This window comes from Myotis brandtii, unplaced genomic scaffold (genome assembly GCF_000412655.1).
Source record: "Myotis brandtii unplaced genomic scaffold, ASM41265v1 scaffold1223, whole genome shotgun sequence".
Lineage (NCBI taxonomy): Eukaryota > Metazoa > Chordata > Mammalia > Chiroptera > Vespertilionidae > Myotis > Myotis brandtii.
In genome coordinates this window covers 311-13,654 of record NW_005354265.1, presented here as the reverse complement: position 1 = coordinate 13,654, position 13,344 = coordinate 311, and the positions used below count along the sequence as shown (strand labels likewise).

General features: G+C 48.1%; 2 protein-coding genes across 2 annotated transcripts in view; both read left to right on the top strand.

The window, feature by feature from the left end:
- Window positions 1-2,571, top strand: part of LOC102257254 (phosphatidylinositol 3-kinase regulatory subunit beta-like) — a 12,869-nt gene extending 10,298 nt beyond the window's left edge. Inside the window, 5 exon segments of the mRNA XM_014533714.1 lie at window positions 619-666; window positions 1,589-1,723; window positions 1,726-2,074; window positions 2,158-2,386; window positions 2,557-2,571. Of these exon segments, the coding sequence (XP_014389200.1) occupies window positions 619-666; window positions 1,589-1,723; window positions 1,726-2,074; window positions 2,158-2,386; window positions 2,557-2,571 (776 nt within the window).
- A 5,958-nt stretch (window positions 2,572-8,529) lies between these two features.
- On the top strand, window positions 8,530-12,875 carry LOC106724841 (NACHT, LRR and PYD domains-containing protein 1-like). Its single transcript, XM_014533701.1, has 2 exons — window positions 8,530-8,889; window positions 12,804-12,875. Exons 1-2 carry the CDS (start codon window positions 8,553-8,555, stop codon window positions 12,812-12,814), a joined length of 348 nt encoding a protein of 115 aa, XP_014389187.1. The 5' UTR covers window positions 8,530-8,552; the 3' UTR covers window positions 12,815-12,875.
- The last annotated feature ends 469 nt before the right edge of the window (window positions 12,876-13,344 follow it).

The following is a 13,344-nucleotide window of genomic DNA, read 5'->3' as shown; positions in this document are numbered from 1 at the left end:
GATATGTGGGTGTCACTGATTTCAAGAAAATATCACCCTATCAGGTGAATCAAGCAGATTTAATTAGTAAAAATACATATTGTCCCATAACATTCCCTACTTGGATAGGAAACTGGTTCTGATTAAAAAACAGACACTGATTAGATAGCCCAACCATTGTGTAGAAGCTTTATTCTGAGGGAGGAGGCAACTTAGTTAGGTGTGGTTTAGAACAGATAAGTACCCCCATTATCTATGAGGGTCTTAGTGGCTTCCCTTTTAAAGATAATTCCAAACTATCAGTGAAGAGAAGGGGAAATGCCCTCAGATCAACTCTATGCTAACTTTTGTTTCTTTTCTCTTTCTAAATTCTATTTCCATTTCCCATAATCTTTCTTACAGTGACCTGGCTTTCTTTAATAAAGACAGACTTCTCTATAGTAGTTTTTCAGCAGACTCTATTTGGTAATTCTATTGCTTTGCTCCCAGAAACCAGTAGGTATATTAATTGGAATAGATCAGAATAGCCAGAACCATATTCTCTAACAGTTAAATTCCTTTGCAAAACCCATCAAGGTCCCAGAGAAAGTCAGGGAAGTCTTTATGAGGGCAGATTCTTTAATTGTGTTCTACTCCAAGTGTGGCAGGATAGTAAGAGGCTAGGGAAATTCCTCCACAAGTGGAATAAGAGAAAATAGGACAAAACAATTAAACGAGGCCAAACGATTTGAGCTTCACATCCAGCTAACGAATCATAAGATTTTATCTTCTCTAACCAAGTATCTTCTCTAACTCAGGAAGAAATGGTTTACACACTCCCGACCTTCTCAGGATAGAACAGACTTAGTCCTGGTCCCTCTTCAATGATGTTCTTGATAACATCCTTTAAAAATTAAACCAGAAAAAAAACTCTGACTCCTGTCTTTGGTTGCTGGCGCCATTTGGGGGCTCAGCCCATCTGGTATCCAGATGACCTAATCCTGCATAATAAAAGGCCAGGCGTCAAGACCAGAACCACCTGGCCCTGCCCCCCAGGGAGCGGTTAGGGGCGGCCCTAGGCAATGCGATAGGGTGAGAGTGTGATGGGGGAAAGTGGGAGAAATGGAGGGGAAGGTCTTAAGGGTCTGCGGGGTTGGAGTGGTCGGCCCGAGTAGGTTTGGAGTGTGCTGGGGAAGGGAGAGGAAGAGAGGAAGATTCATTTGGAAACGGCTCAGCACAGTACCTTTCTCCTTGCGAACCAGGACGGCGCCAGCTGTGGGCTGAATGGGTTGTTTCATGAGTGCGCTTGGGACCCACATGCTCATGGCAGCGGCAGTGCTCCCGAAACTTCACTGATTCCAAATAGCGAACGGCTATGAACGCCAAAACAGAAAAATCCTCTCCAACTGGAGGCCCTTGACGCCGCAAAGGAGCTGAAGGAAACGCCACTTAAGGAGGAGCTAGAGAAACAGGAAGTATGTGACCAGAGGATTGTGGGATTGCGGAGGCCGCCTGGGTGCTTGCGGCTAGAACCTGAGCCTGTTATTGCGCATGTACAGAGTCAGCCCTACAGTCCTCAGTCTCGCAGTATTTGGACGTGACTTCTGGTCAGAAATTATTTGTTTGTTACCTTGGTTTGAAGTGGGGGACAAGAGCAGGGAGTTAGACCATCTCTATGCGGAGTACACACGCACCTCCCAGGAGCTGCAGATGAAGCGCACCGCCATCGAAGCCTTCAATGAAACCATCAAGATCTTCCAAGAGCAGGGCAGACTCAAGAGAAGTGCAGCAAGGAGTATCTGAAGCGCTTCCGGCGTGAGGAGAATGAAAAAGAGATGCAGAGGACCCTGCTGAACTCAGAACAGCTCAAGTCTAGCATTGCTGAGATCCATGAGAGCCACACAAAGCTGGAACAGGAGCTGCGGACACAGGCCTGGGACAACCGGGAGATCGATAAGCGCATGAACAGCCTGAAGCCAGACCTCATGCAGCAGCGCAAGATCCGAGACCAGTACCTGGTATGGCTCACCCAGAAAGGCGCCCAACAGAAGAAAATCATGGAGTGGTTGGGAATCAAACATGAGACTGAAGACCAGTATGCACTGTTGGAGGATGAGTATGACTTCCCCACCATGAGGAACGAACCTGGTGTGTGGGCAAGATCAACCGCTCGCAGGCTGAGGAAATGCTGAACGGCAGGCGGGATGGTACCTTCCTCATCCGTGAGAGCAGCCAGCGGGGCTGCTATGCCTGGTCTGTGGTGGTGGACGGTGATACCGAGCACTGTGTCATCTACCGCAGGGCCACTGGATTGGGTTTTGCGGAGCCCTACAACCTGTATGGGTCTCTGAAGGAGCTGGTGCTGTATTACCAGCACACCTCCCTCGTGCAACACAATGATGCACTTACTGTCACACTGGCACATCCTGTGCGAGCCCCGGGCCCCGCACCCCCACTGACTCATACAGAGCAGGACTCCATCTTTCTGTCTGTCTCTCTTCTTTGTGAATCTTTCTTTCTCTGTCTCAATCTCTCTCTTGCTTTCTCTGAGTCTCTCTCTTCCTGTCACTCCATCTCTGTCCTCTCTGTCTCTCTTAGTCTCTGTACCTCTAAATCTCTGTTAGAGGAGCATACCTCCTCCAGCCCATGCCCCCTTTCCCCATGGGCACTGCCCTCCCCTGGCTCTGGCTGCCCCCACCAGTTCCTACAGTTCCCCCAAGCTCCCCCTGCCTGTATCTACCATGTTTACAAAGGCCCCTGGGGTGCTCAGCCCCAGCCTGGTGCCCTGATTTTTAAGCCATAGACCTGGGGTCCGGCAGGAAGAAGGCAGGAAGGAACTTCCAAGAACCTCAGCTGTGACATTTGGGGGCAAACAGTCCCACCCCACAGACCCAACTTCCCCTCCAAACCCTGAAGTGAAACCCGCACCGGTTACCCCCATATGGAGCTGCTGCCCAGAAGCCCTCCTTCCACAAAAGCAAAATTATTAAAAATAACCTCAAGAGCTGGGCCCTATCTGACCCCAGGCTTCCCAGGAACCAAGGCTTCTGCAGATACTGCTGGGCCAGCTGAGATGCACTGCTGCCCACAGCACCTCTATTCAATGCAGTTTCAAGGCTTCTCCTTGATAATGTTGGGTTCTGATTTTGTTTCCTTGACTGTAAACCCATTTTCTCCACTTTTGGGACAAGAACCCAGGTTTTCTATGCTGCCATGGACCCCCCTCCTTCCTGCCCAGCTAGGCTGGCAGGTGGGTTTTGTATGGTATGTAAAAAAAAAGGAAAATGGGATAATGGCGAATAAGAAACTTTGGAGACAGTGAAGGGCAGTTTGTCCAGACTGTTGGGAGCTAAGAATTAGAGTTTAATTGGGATAGAAATCCAGCTAATAGCACCTGATCCCGGAAATCTGAGCACTCTACTTTTAGGTTTTCCAGTTCAAGTTTTTGCAGACTGCCAATTAAAACATTCCTGGTTGGAAAGTGTTTATATAGAAGCCCATAAGTATTAAGTATTTGCTGTGTTTACCATTCTTAGCTCTCTGTAAGGAATATGGAATAATGTTAAACGCCTCATGTTCTCAAGAAGCTTGACTTTTAAAATAAAAAATACAGAAGAAATATAAATATTAAAAATTTTAAAAAAAGAAGCTTGAGTTTTAGGGGTGATCAGTCAGGCAGGCAGAGCAATTAGGAGCCAGCGGTCCCGGATTGCGAGAGGGATATCCTGATCTGCGGGATCAGGCCTAATCTGGCAGTCCAAGATCCCCCAAAAGGTCCCCGATTGCAAGAGGGTACAAGCTGGACTGAGGGACACACACTCCCGTGCACAAATTTCGTGCACCAGGCCTCTAGTAAATTTATAATCCCTTACCACTTTGGCCTCATGCGTCTCTCCTTTAGTGACCCTAACAATTAGTGCTGAAACCCGAGGGAGTTCCCCAGGAATGGGGAGCCATCGCCCCAACTTTGATCACCCTGAGTTTGCTACTCGGAGAGCAGTGGGCAGTGGCAGCTCAACCTGGGCTTACCTCTGAATCCTACTCAGGTGACTCGATTGCAGCCTCGATTAGGCCTCCCTTTCTTATGAACCCTCCTGAACCAGGCAAGAAGGACGCACGATTAGGAATCTCTCCTCCATTGATGACCCTTCATCCCACACCAGCCAATCTTCTCTAGGTCAGACCTCAGCCAGTCCAGCAAGGCTGCTGCCATCTGGATCCAGTTTGGAGCTCCCAGACCTCCTGGGACTGGCCACGGAAGACTGAAGATGCCCAGGCTCTAACAAGGCCCCACAGACTTACATCACCAGGACAAAGCCTTGGTTAATGATTGGGGTGGCAGATAACATCTAGGCCTCAATTGTATTTCAGCTCCAGGCCCAGAAAAGCAGCAAAACCAAACAAGTGACACTGTGGCAGCCTCAGAACCAGCTTTTACCAAGTCACTCAAGAGGACCGCTTTTGAGCCTTCACCAACCAGTCTCCCAGGGAAATCATACTGCCACAACTCCTCGCTCCAACCAGGAGGTAGCTATACAATGTTCCAGCTGACTACAATCAAAGTCCAACCCCTGTGATCTCGACGCCCCCTCTCAGCAGGAATTAACTATGGAGATATGACCTTCGTCCCTGTTCCATAAAACAAAAAGGCTGGAATGTTAAATCTGATCAAATATATTAATCAATTCCCCCTCCCCTGGGAACTGGCCTTCAGGCCACTTCACAATGGACATTCCACTTGCTTAAGCCACATTTCACTTGCTAAAACCATTATCTCTGCCCTCCAGTGTTTCCCAGAATCCCAACATGCCCAGAGAATTCTTCACCCAGAAACAGCCTTCCATTGTCCTTTAAAAACCTCTGACTCCCATCTTTGGGTGCTGGCACCATTTTGGGGCTCAGCCCATCTGGTATTCAGGTGACCTAATACATTTATAATTTTAATGAATCAACACATTGAAGGACACACCTGAAAAGTTAATGAATATTCTGTTAAAACCCTCCCCTTTGACCTCCCCTAGGATTCTGTCCCACCAAAGTAACATAAAAAGCCTCAAGACAAAGAACCCATGGTGCGCTCTTGCTAGAACATGGCTGCACCTTCTATCTCTGCTCTTTTTCTCTAAGGGTCCTCATGACACTTGCAATCAGGAGAGCAATGGGCAGTGGCAGCTCGTCCCAGTCTTATCCCTTGAACTTGTCTCCAGATCCCATTTCTCTGACTTTCTTCGGTTGCTTCTTCTATCCTAAGCACTTTCTTCATTTCACTGTCCCCAGCTTTAATAAACATATTCTACCTAGGGCATGCTGTTGCTGGAGCATGCCCACAGCTCATATCTCTGTTCTCTGTCCCCTAAATACTAAAGCACCCCACAAGACTTGCAACCAGGAAAGCAGTGGGCAGCAGCAGTTCATCTCGGGCTAACTTCCTGAACCTGTCTCCAAGGCCCCCCTTTTCTCTGACTTTCCAGTGAGCTCACTTCTGTCACTGTGACTTCTATTTCTCAGTGAGCCAAAGCGGCCTCACCTAGACTCTCTTTGGTTTCTTCTTCTGATAGGGGCAGAAATAGAATATTGGGGACCAACTATAATTGTAAGAAATATTAATCATGTTCTGTTAACCCTGATTGTTTTATTCTGATTAACGAAGGCACATTCTAACCTGGCTGGCAGTTGCCTGTGGGACCTGGGAATTCACCTGGAAATGCAGCCCATTCTCCCCATCAGGGAGCTGCCTGTTCTCATGGAAAGCAGAAACCAAAGCCAGAAACCAGAGCTGCCAGCCCTTTGAGGACCCCTAGCCTTTGCATATCACTAGCCCTTTGAAGGCCCCAGCCCTTTTGCATATCTGTAAACTGCCCACTTGCCCTTTTTGTCTACTTCCCAATGTAATGTTTGTCCTTCTACCTAATATAAGCAGCTGGCTTATGGTGGGTGGGGTGGAGGACAGATTTTTGTGGATGACCTGCTACTCTCCCATGCTGCTGGCAGTATTGGAATAAAATCACATATGATTCAACCTGGTCTCGCTCAAGTAGTGAAGGGCAGCATGGACCCATTGATTGTCCGGTTACACTTCTACATTCAGCCCTTCCTTTGTTTCACTGTTCCCACTTTTAGTAAATATAGTCTCAAAATCATCTGGACTCATATTGTGAAATCTTTCCTACGTGAAATCAAGAACCCACACACTACCTGCAGGCACCAATAACACAATGAATGTATGCAATTGTTTTCCCTCTACTTCAGACTGGTTTTTCTGCTTTTCTACTGTGAGTGTGATTTACCTATGCTTTTTCTAGGAGCTTCTAGATTGGAATTAAAATAAGCTTTCCATTCATTCTGTTTAACTTTAGAGCCAGCTTTTCCTAATTTTGCATGCAAAATTTGACTTAGGCATCAAAAGAGGTACATTTTAGTGTTGTAAAGCTGATCACTTCTAATTACATTTTTCCCATTTCTATAAATACTTGCAAATAAAGGCTTCCTGTTTATTGTATATCTGCAGAAGTATTAAGGAGGGCTGAGGGTGGGAGTTAAAAAACAGCCATTCACTTTTCTCCGTGTGTCCTGCCTTAGCCTGGGTTCTCTCAACCCTTAACCTTTAGCTCTACCACAAGGATTTTTTAAAAACAGATCAAAGAAAGTGAGCCTCTTACCTTAAAATAGGGGTCGGGGGTGGGGGGTGGATAGGTCCAGAATTCCAAAGGAACTCATCCAATGCAAAATGAGGAGCATGTAACACCCAGAGGGCCCCAGCTAATACCTAGCATGGGTCTGAGTCTGCGAGGTGGCTGTGGGTGGGCTCCTCTGGAATCCTGCCACTCTATACCATGATGAGACAATCCTAGTCATAGCAAGTGAGCCAGCTGGGCTCCGTAACCTCAGGAAACAAGGTCCCCTCTGGGGCACTAGATGTTATTGGACAGGGGACCTGTCCCTGAGCAGGCTGGCATAAGGACGGCCAGTATGTGTGTTCTTGACAACACAAGACCAAGTGACTATGCGGGTGTGTTTATTATAGCTGGGGACAGTAAAACAAGGAAGGGCTTAGCATAGAAGAGGCAACAGGGAGACCTAGGCTGGGCTGCTTTGGTTCTCTAAAAATGTTATTGGAAATAAATGAGCTAAGGCAGGGCTGCTTTAGCTCACTGGGAAGTCTGACAAAAGGAGACAGGTTCAGGGGGTTAGCCTGGGATGAGCTGCTGCTGCCCATGGCTCCCCTGCTTACAAGTCTTGTGGGGTCCCTTAGACTTTAGGAGGTGTGTGCCTGTGGGGGAAGAAGAGAGAGAAGGGAAAGACCTGGGTGTGTTCCCCAGAGGGAGAGCACATGCTGGGTCCTTTGTCTTGAGAGTGTTTTTCTCTCTTGCAGGTGGGACTCCTCGAGGAGGGTTTTAGCAGAGTATTCATCAGTTTTCTAGGTGGGCTCTTTCAGGGTCCTGGTCTCTACTGATTGGTCAGTGCCAGGGCAGGGGGTCATTGCAACTGGTCCTGGTGTCACCCACCTAGTTTGCTATTTTTCTGGGTCTGGAGCTGAAATACAACTGAGAACTAGATGTTATCTCTAGGGAGGTGACCTTCTGTGTCTGCTGTAAGTTGCTCTGCCAGTTTGTTCAGATATCTGTCTCAGTTTCCCTGTTCCACTTGTCCTGGCTTACTGACCTGTCTCATGCACTAGCACATGCCCTACCAGAACTCATGTCCATGGCCTCCTGTAGATGTGACCTGTGGATGTCTGGCTCTAAGTAGTACAAGCTCTGCAGGCCTGTCCTGGCCCCACCCCTCCCCTGGCTACACCCTCTGTTCAGGTTCTGGCTGGGTGTGGCCATACTTGCCCTTTGCTTGCCTAGGGCCAGGAGCATTCTGAAGAGACCTGGGTGGAGCAGCTCTGAGCTCCACCCTGGAATCTAAAAACCCACCCTGTGCTTTGCCTCTCCCCTCATCCCATCTCCTGTCAGCATTAAAGCTCAAGGTGGCTCCAGAGCTCCGGGTCTCACAGTAGGGAAGACTGAAGAGCACAGAACGGTGAGTGTCCTGAAGATCCCATCCTCCCATCTTCACCACTTCACTCTTCTCACTGCCCCCACCCCAGCATCTCAGTAGCCTGACTTCTGCAAATGTCTCTGCCTTCTCTGGGCTCCTCCTTTTATGGCTTTTCCTGCCTCTTCCCTTAACCTCCCTTCTCCCAACATCATCTATTGGAAGAAACCAAGAGGATTACAAAAGTGGGTTCGTAGTGCTGAAGAGGAATTTGCCAGGGAAACAGTAATGACCCCAGTGGGAGTCTGGTATTGGGATATGGTAGGGGACAAGAATGACTGCTATTCTCTACCTGCCTAATGCCCTCCCCTCTCCCTCCCCAGTGAACATCCCTGAGGCCCTCGGAGCTGGGACTGAGATATCGAGTGCAGCAAATATGGCCAGTGCAACAGACACGGCCAGTGCAGCAGAGATGGCCCATGGAGTTGAGCAGCCGCTGGCCCAGGGAATGACTGCTATTCTCTACCTGCCTAATGCCCTCCCCACCCGCCTCCTCCACAGTGAACATCCCTAAGGCCCTCAGAGCTGGGACTGAGACTACGAGGGCAGCAAACATGGCCAGTGCAACAGACACGGCCAGTGCAGCAGACACGGCCAGAGCAGCAGAGATGGCCCATGGAGTCGAGCAGCGGCTGGCCCAGATGTTAGAGGGTATGAGCAAGGAGCAGCTGAGGAAGTTCCTACTGCGGCTGCCTGATAAGGATCTCTGCCAGCACTCTCCTGGGGCAACCCCAGCTCAACCAGAGGAGGTGTGTGGCATGGAGGTGGCCTCATGCCTGGTGGCTCAACACGGGGAGCAGCAGGCCTGGGACCTGGCCCTGCAGACCTGGGAGCAGATGGGCCCGAGCGAGCTGTGTGCTCGAGCCCAGAAAGAGCCAGCTATGAAGTCAGGTGAGTAGACAACATACCCTCTGCCTGCTGTTCATCTTCCCACCCATGACCCACTGAACCCCATCAGACCTTCTTCTGGGGACTGCCCTGTCAATGGGGGGATCCAGGCTCAAACTAGACTTCAGCTAAGAGACTTGTGGAGAAGAATGCTTAGTGCATTCCCCAGCAACCCATGGGTCCTCACAGCACCTGGGAGGGAGCTCAGAAGGCCAGAGAAACTAGGGCACTCCAAGGCCAGATGTCCCAAATAAGTTTCTATTTTTATATATTTAAGACCCGTCACCTATGTCGGGGTGCGGGGGGTTCCCATAAAGGTGCTGCTCCTAAGCGGGACATGCACAGGTGGTCTGTACCATCTGCTTGAGGCTTGCGCCAATACCTTCTGGTCAGACACTTTCACAGAGACAGCACCGAGATCTGAGCTGAGCCGGAGAAATTACACACAGACAAACAGGTTAGATGCAAGCACACAGGGGGTTTATTTACCAGTTCCTGATGGGTCTCAGGTGCTGGGAAGGATCCATCGGTCGATGCTCGCTGATACACACACAGGGGTAGATGGCGCCGTTGCTGCTGGCTCCTTCGTCGATCAGCAGTTAATTGGGCAGAGTTTTGTGCTGGGAACCAAGACGTGAGCACACACAGGTCCTCACGCTCTGGCGACAGGAGAGCTATGAGCTGCTGGGTCCATCAAACTGTCTGATCTTATACCCCTCTGTAGACGTGGTCTTTGTTGGTGTGTGTGTTATCAAGGGCTGCCATATGTGGATCCACCCGGGGTCTGTTAATCTATGCGTGTGTACTGACTATGAATATTCCCATCAGATAGGTTGTTTATCAGTACTAAGCAGAGTTATGAGGATGCGTTCCTGGGTCCCACACAGCATTCCTATATCTACCATTACTATAACAGTACACACAGGGTTACATGCTATAAGTCTTACATTATAAGGTCCTAACATTAATTACCATAATGATTACTATAACACCAGAGAAACTCTCAGAAAGCACTAGCAGAAAGAGTGTAGGTTTCACACCCATCTCCCAAGAGGCCACTTGCCTGGTCTTGTGCTATAAGCACAGAAGGGAGTTGGCAAGAAGCAGGTTCTAGTCCTGGCACCACCACATTGGGCAAGTCGCTTCACTGCTCTCTGCATCTTCTCTCCATCTGTAAAATGAGAGGCTGGGAGCCTGCCTCCTGGACTGTAGGAGGGTAAAGAGGTAATCCATGTTAGACACCTACCAGAGTCCGCTTCCTAGTAAGTGCTCAATGAACTGTTCTATTGCTACTGTTGCTGCCCCTGTGGATGTTGTTACTACTGACAGCTGTTGTGGCAGAGGCTCTCAGCCTCATGTGAGGGGACTTGAGGCACAGAGAGGAGTCATGACATATATGGGAAGGGAGAGGCAGAACCAAACCAGGGCAGAGATACAGAGCTCCTAGAGCCAGATCAGGACAGTTGCCCAGCAGTGTCAGGGCACCATTCTCCAATGAGAGGGTGGGGCAGGCTGCAGTGGGCTCACTGGTTCCTCCTGACCTCTCCTAGTTAAGACTCAGTCTCTTGTTTTCTGGTGCTGTTGACGATGATGGCGAGAACAGCATCAGGTGTTAGACCAGTGAAGTCAGACCAGACCTCATTTCAGAAACCTTGGTACTTGAGTTCTGACTAGGGAAGAATTCAGAGCCAAGACTCAAACTATAAGAGAATTTTTACTTAGAAAATCGCAGAGGTATCAGAAATGGATGGTAGAAGAAAAGGGTTCAGTAGCAAAGGAAGGGCCCTTGGAGGTTGGGAGTGAGGAAGGTAAAGGTAATGGTAATGGGGGGATAGGAGGGAAGGGGTGCGGAAAGGCATGGGCATGCTCCCAGGAGGGAGAGCGCACTGGGTCCTCCATCCTAAAAGCTTTTAAGAGTGGCGATCTTAGGGGAGATCCCAGGGAGGATCTCAATAGAATATTTATCAGCTTTCCAAGTGGGTCCTTTGTAGTCTCCGCTGATTGGTTGGTGTCAGGGCAAAGGGTCGTTAGTCAATGCAGATGGTTTTGCTGCTTTTCTGGGCCTGGAGCTGAAATACAATTGACGCCCAGATGTTATTTCTTGCAAGGAAAGATCAGGGGGTCTGAACAGCATGGCCAGAGATATGAAAGGTCAGGGCAAGGCAGAAAGTGAATTCCCAGCCAGGTGAGCTCAGAGCTGCATGAGGACCTGGGCCAATAAAACACCATAAGAAGGATGGAAAAACCAGGGTGGTGGGGTCAGTAGGCCTAGAAATGATCTTTCAGGAACATTCCAGTGTTGAGGTTACACCCCCGCTGATTTGACAGATGAGTAAACTGAGACCCATGCAGGCCAGGCAGTGAATCTTACCCAACCAGGTGCCATGATAACATGGTCCTTGGTCAGGCACAGCTTGGGTCATAATAACTCTGAAGTTCCCTGGGGTCTGGGTGGTCCAGAAAGTTCCAAAGAGGACTCTGTTCTCCAGGTGAACCCCAAGAGGAGGATAGGTCTATTACTCAGCTCAAGCCAGTCCCCTCTCCTGACTTCTCTGATTTTACCCTCCACATATGGAGTCACCTGGGCTGGAAATCTCAGCTATACCTTTGCCTCTTTCTCTTCTTTTTTTTAAAAATATATTTTATTGATTTTTTACAGAAAGGAAGGGAGAGGGATAGAGAGTTAGAAACATTGATGAGAGAGAAACATCAATCAGCTGCCTCCTGCACATCTCCCACTGGGGATGTGCCCGCAACCCAGGTACATGCCCTTGACCGGAATTGAACCTGGGACCTTTCAGTCCGCAGGCCGACGCTCTATCCACTGAGCCAAACCAGTTTCGGCGCCTCTTTCTCTTTTCATCCCAACATCCAAATCCACGCTCACACAGCACTTGGAAACACCCAGGGCTGGAACCTAGACCCAGTGATCTCTCCCTCCACCCTGCTGCTGCTTTGTGAGGACCCCACCCCCAGTTTCCATGTCCCCTTTTCTCTTCCCTTCCTTCTGTGCCACTCTCCCTCCTCCTGCCCCCAAACCCTGGCAGTGATGGTTACAAGCTCAAGCTTCATTGTCTGACATAATAATAGCTAATCCTGCTCTCTTTGGTTTCCATTTGCATTGAATATTTTTCCATCCTTTTCCCTTAGTCTAAGTGTGTTTTTAAAGCCAAAGAGAGTCTCTTGAAGGCAGCATATAGTCAGATCTTGGGTTTTATTGTGCTTTGTTTTTATTTTTTATCCATTCAGCCACTCTATCTTGTGATTAGAGAAGGTAATGCTTTTTATTCAAAGTAATTATTGATAGGGAAGGAATTATCCATTGTTTTTGTAGCTGTTATATACTTCTTTTATTCTTTCTTCCTCTCTTGCTGTGTGTGATTTGATGAGTTTCTATAGGGGTATGCTATGATTCCTTTCTCTCTTGTTTGTGTATCTGCTAGAGGTTTGTCTTTGTGTGTGCCACGAGATGTACATTAACTATCTTATAATTATTACAGTCTATTTCAAACTCATAACAACTTAATTTCAATCACATGTAAAAATTCTACCCTTTTACTCTCCCATTGTTGTCATAATTTACATCTTTTATATTGTGTATCCATTACCAAATTATTTTATTCTACATGAGTTATTTGTGTGTGTGTGTGTGTGTGTGTGTGTGTGTGTGTTTGCATGAGTTATTTTTAATACTTTTGCTCTTGTTTCCTCTTGGAGTTTCATTCAATAAATTTATTATTTCAATACAATAAAAATGTTGTGACATAAAATAACACAAATAACTAATAATTTTGTTAAACTCCTCCATTTAGGCACACAGTATTCAGTAATGGCTCAGTCATTGCTGTCACATCATTGAGTCAGAGTTTACCAAAGATAATCACACAGTCTTGTCATAATATTTTTTATTACAATAGCCAGAGACTGAGCATGAAGGTTTAGGAGGTGTCAATACCCCTTCTTCAACTATAGGAATGTGTCATCTCAAGACTGTATATTTAAATAAAGAAGTTCAAATATAAAGAGAAAGGAATACAATTTCTTCATAAATATTCTATGTCTATTACCAATCACATATTCTTTTGTAAACATTGAAGCACCTATAAAGAAAATTTACACATACATCTATACTAATAATAAGGGAATATGCAAACTGTCCAGGACGCCCTCACGCATAACAACCAGACCGAACAGCAGGCTGTGTGAGGCAACCAGGCTGGCAGGGGGGTTAGTGAGGAACGACCAAATGACTGAACAGCAGGCTGCGTGGGGTGATCAGGCTGGCAGGAAGCAGGCAGTGAAGGGCGACCAAAAGACCAAACAGCAGGCTGCATGCAGCGAACAGGCTGGCAGGGAGGACAGTGAGGGGTGACCAGGCAGTCAGAGTGGGGCAGTGAGGGGCAACGAGGCCAGCAGAGGGGGAAGCTGGGGACGACCAGGCCGGCAGAAGGAGGGCAA

Excerpts from the sequence above, each read along its gene's own strand:
- LOC106724841 (XM_014533701.1), top strand. The coding sequence starts at position 8,553 with ATGGCCAGTGCAACAGACACGGCCAGTGCAGCAGACACGGCCAGAGCA.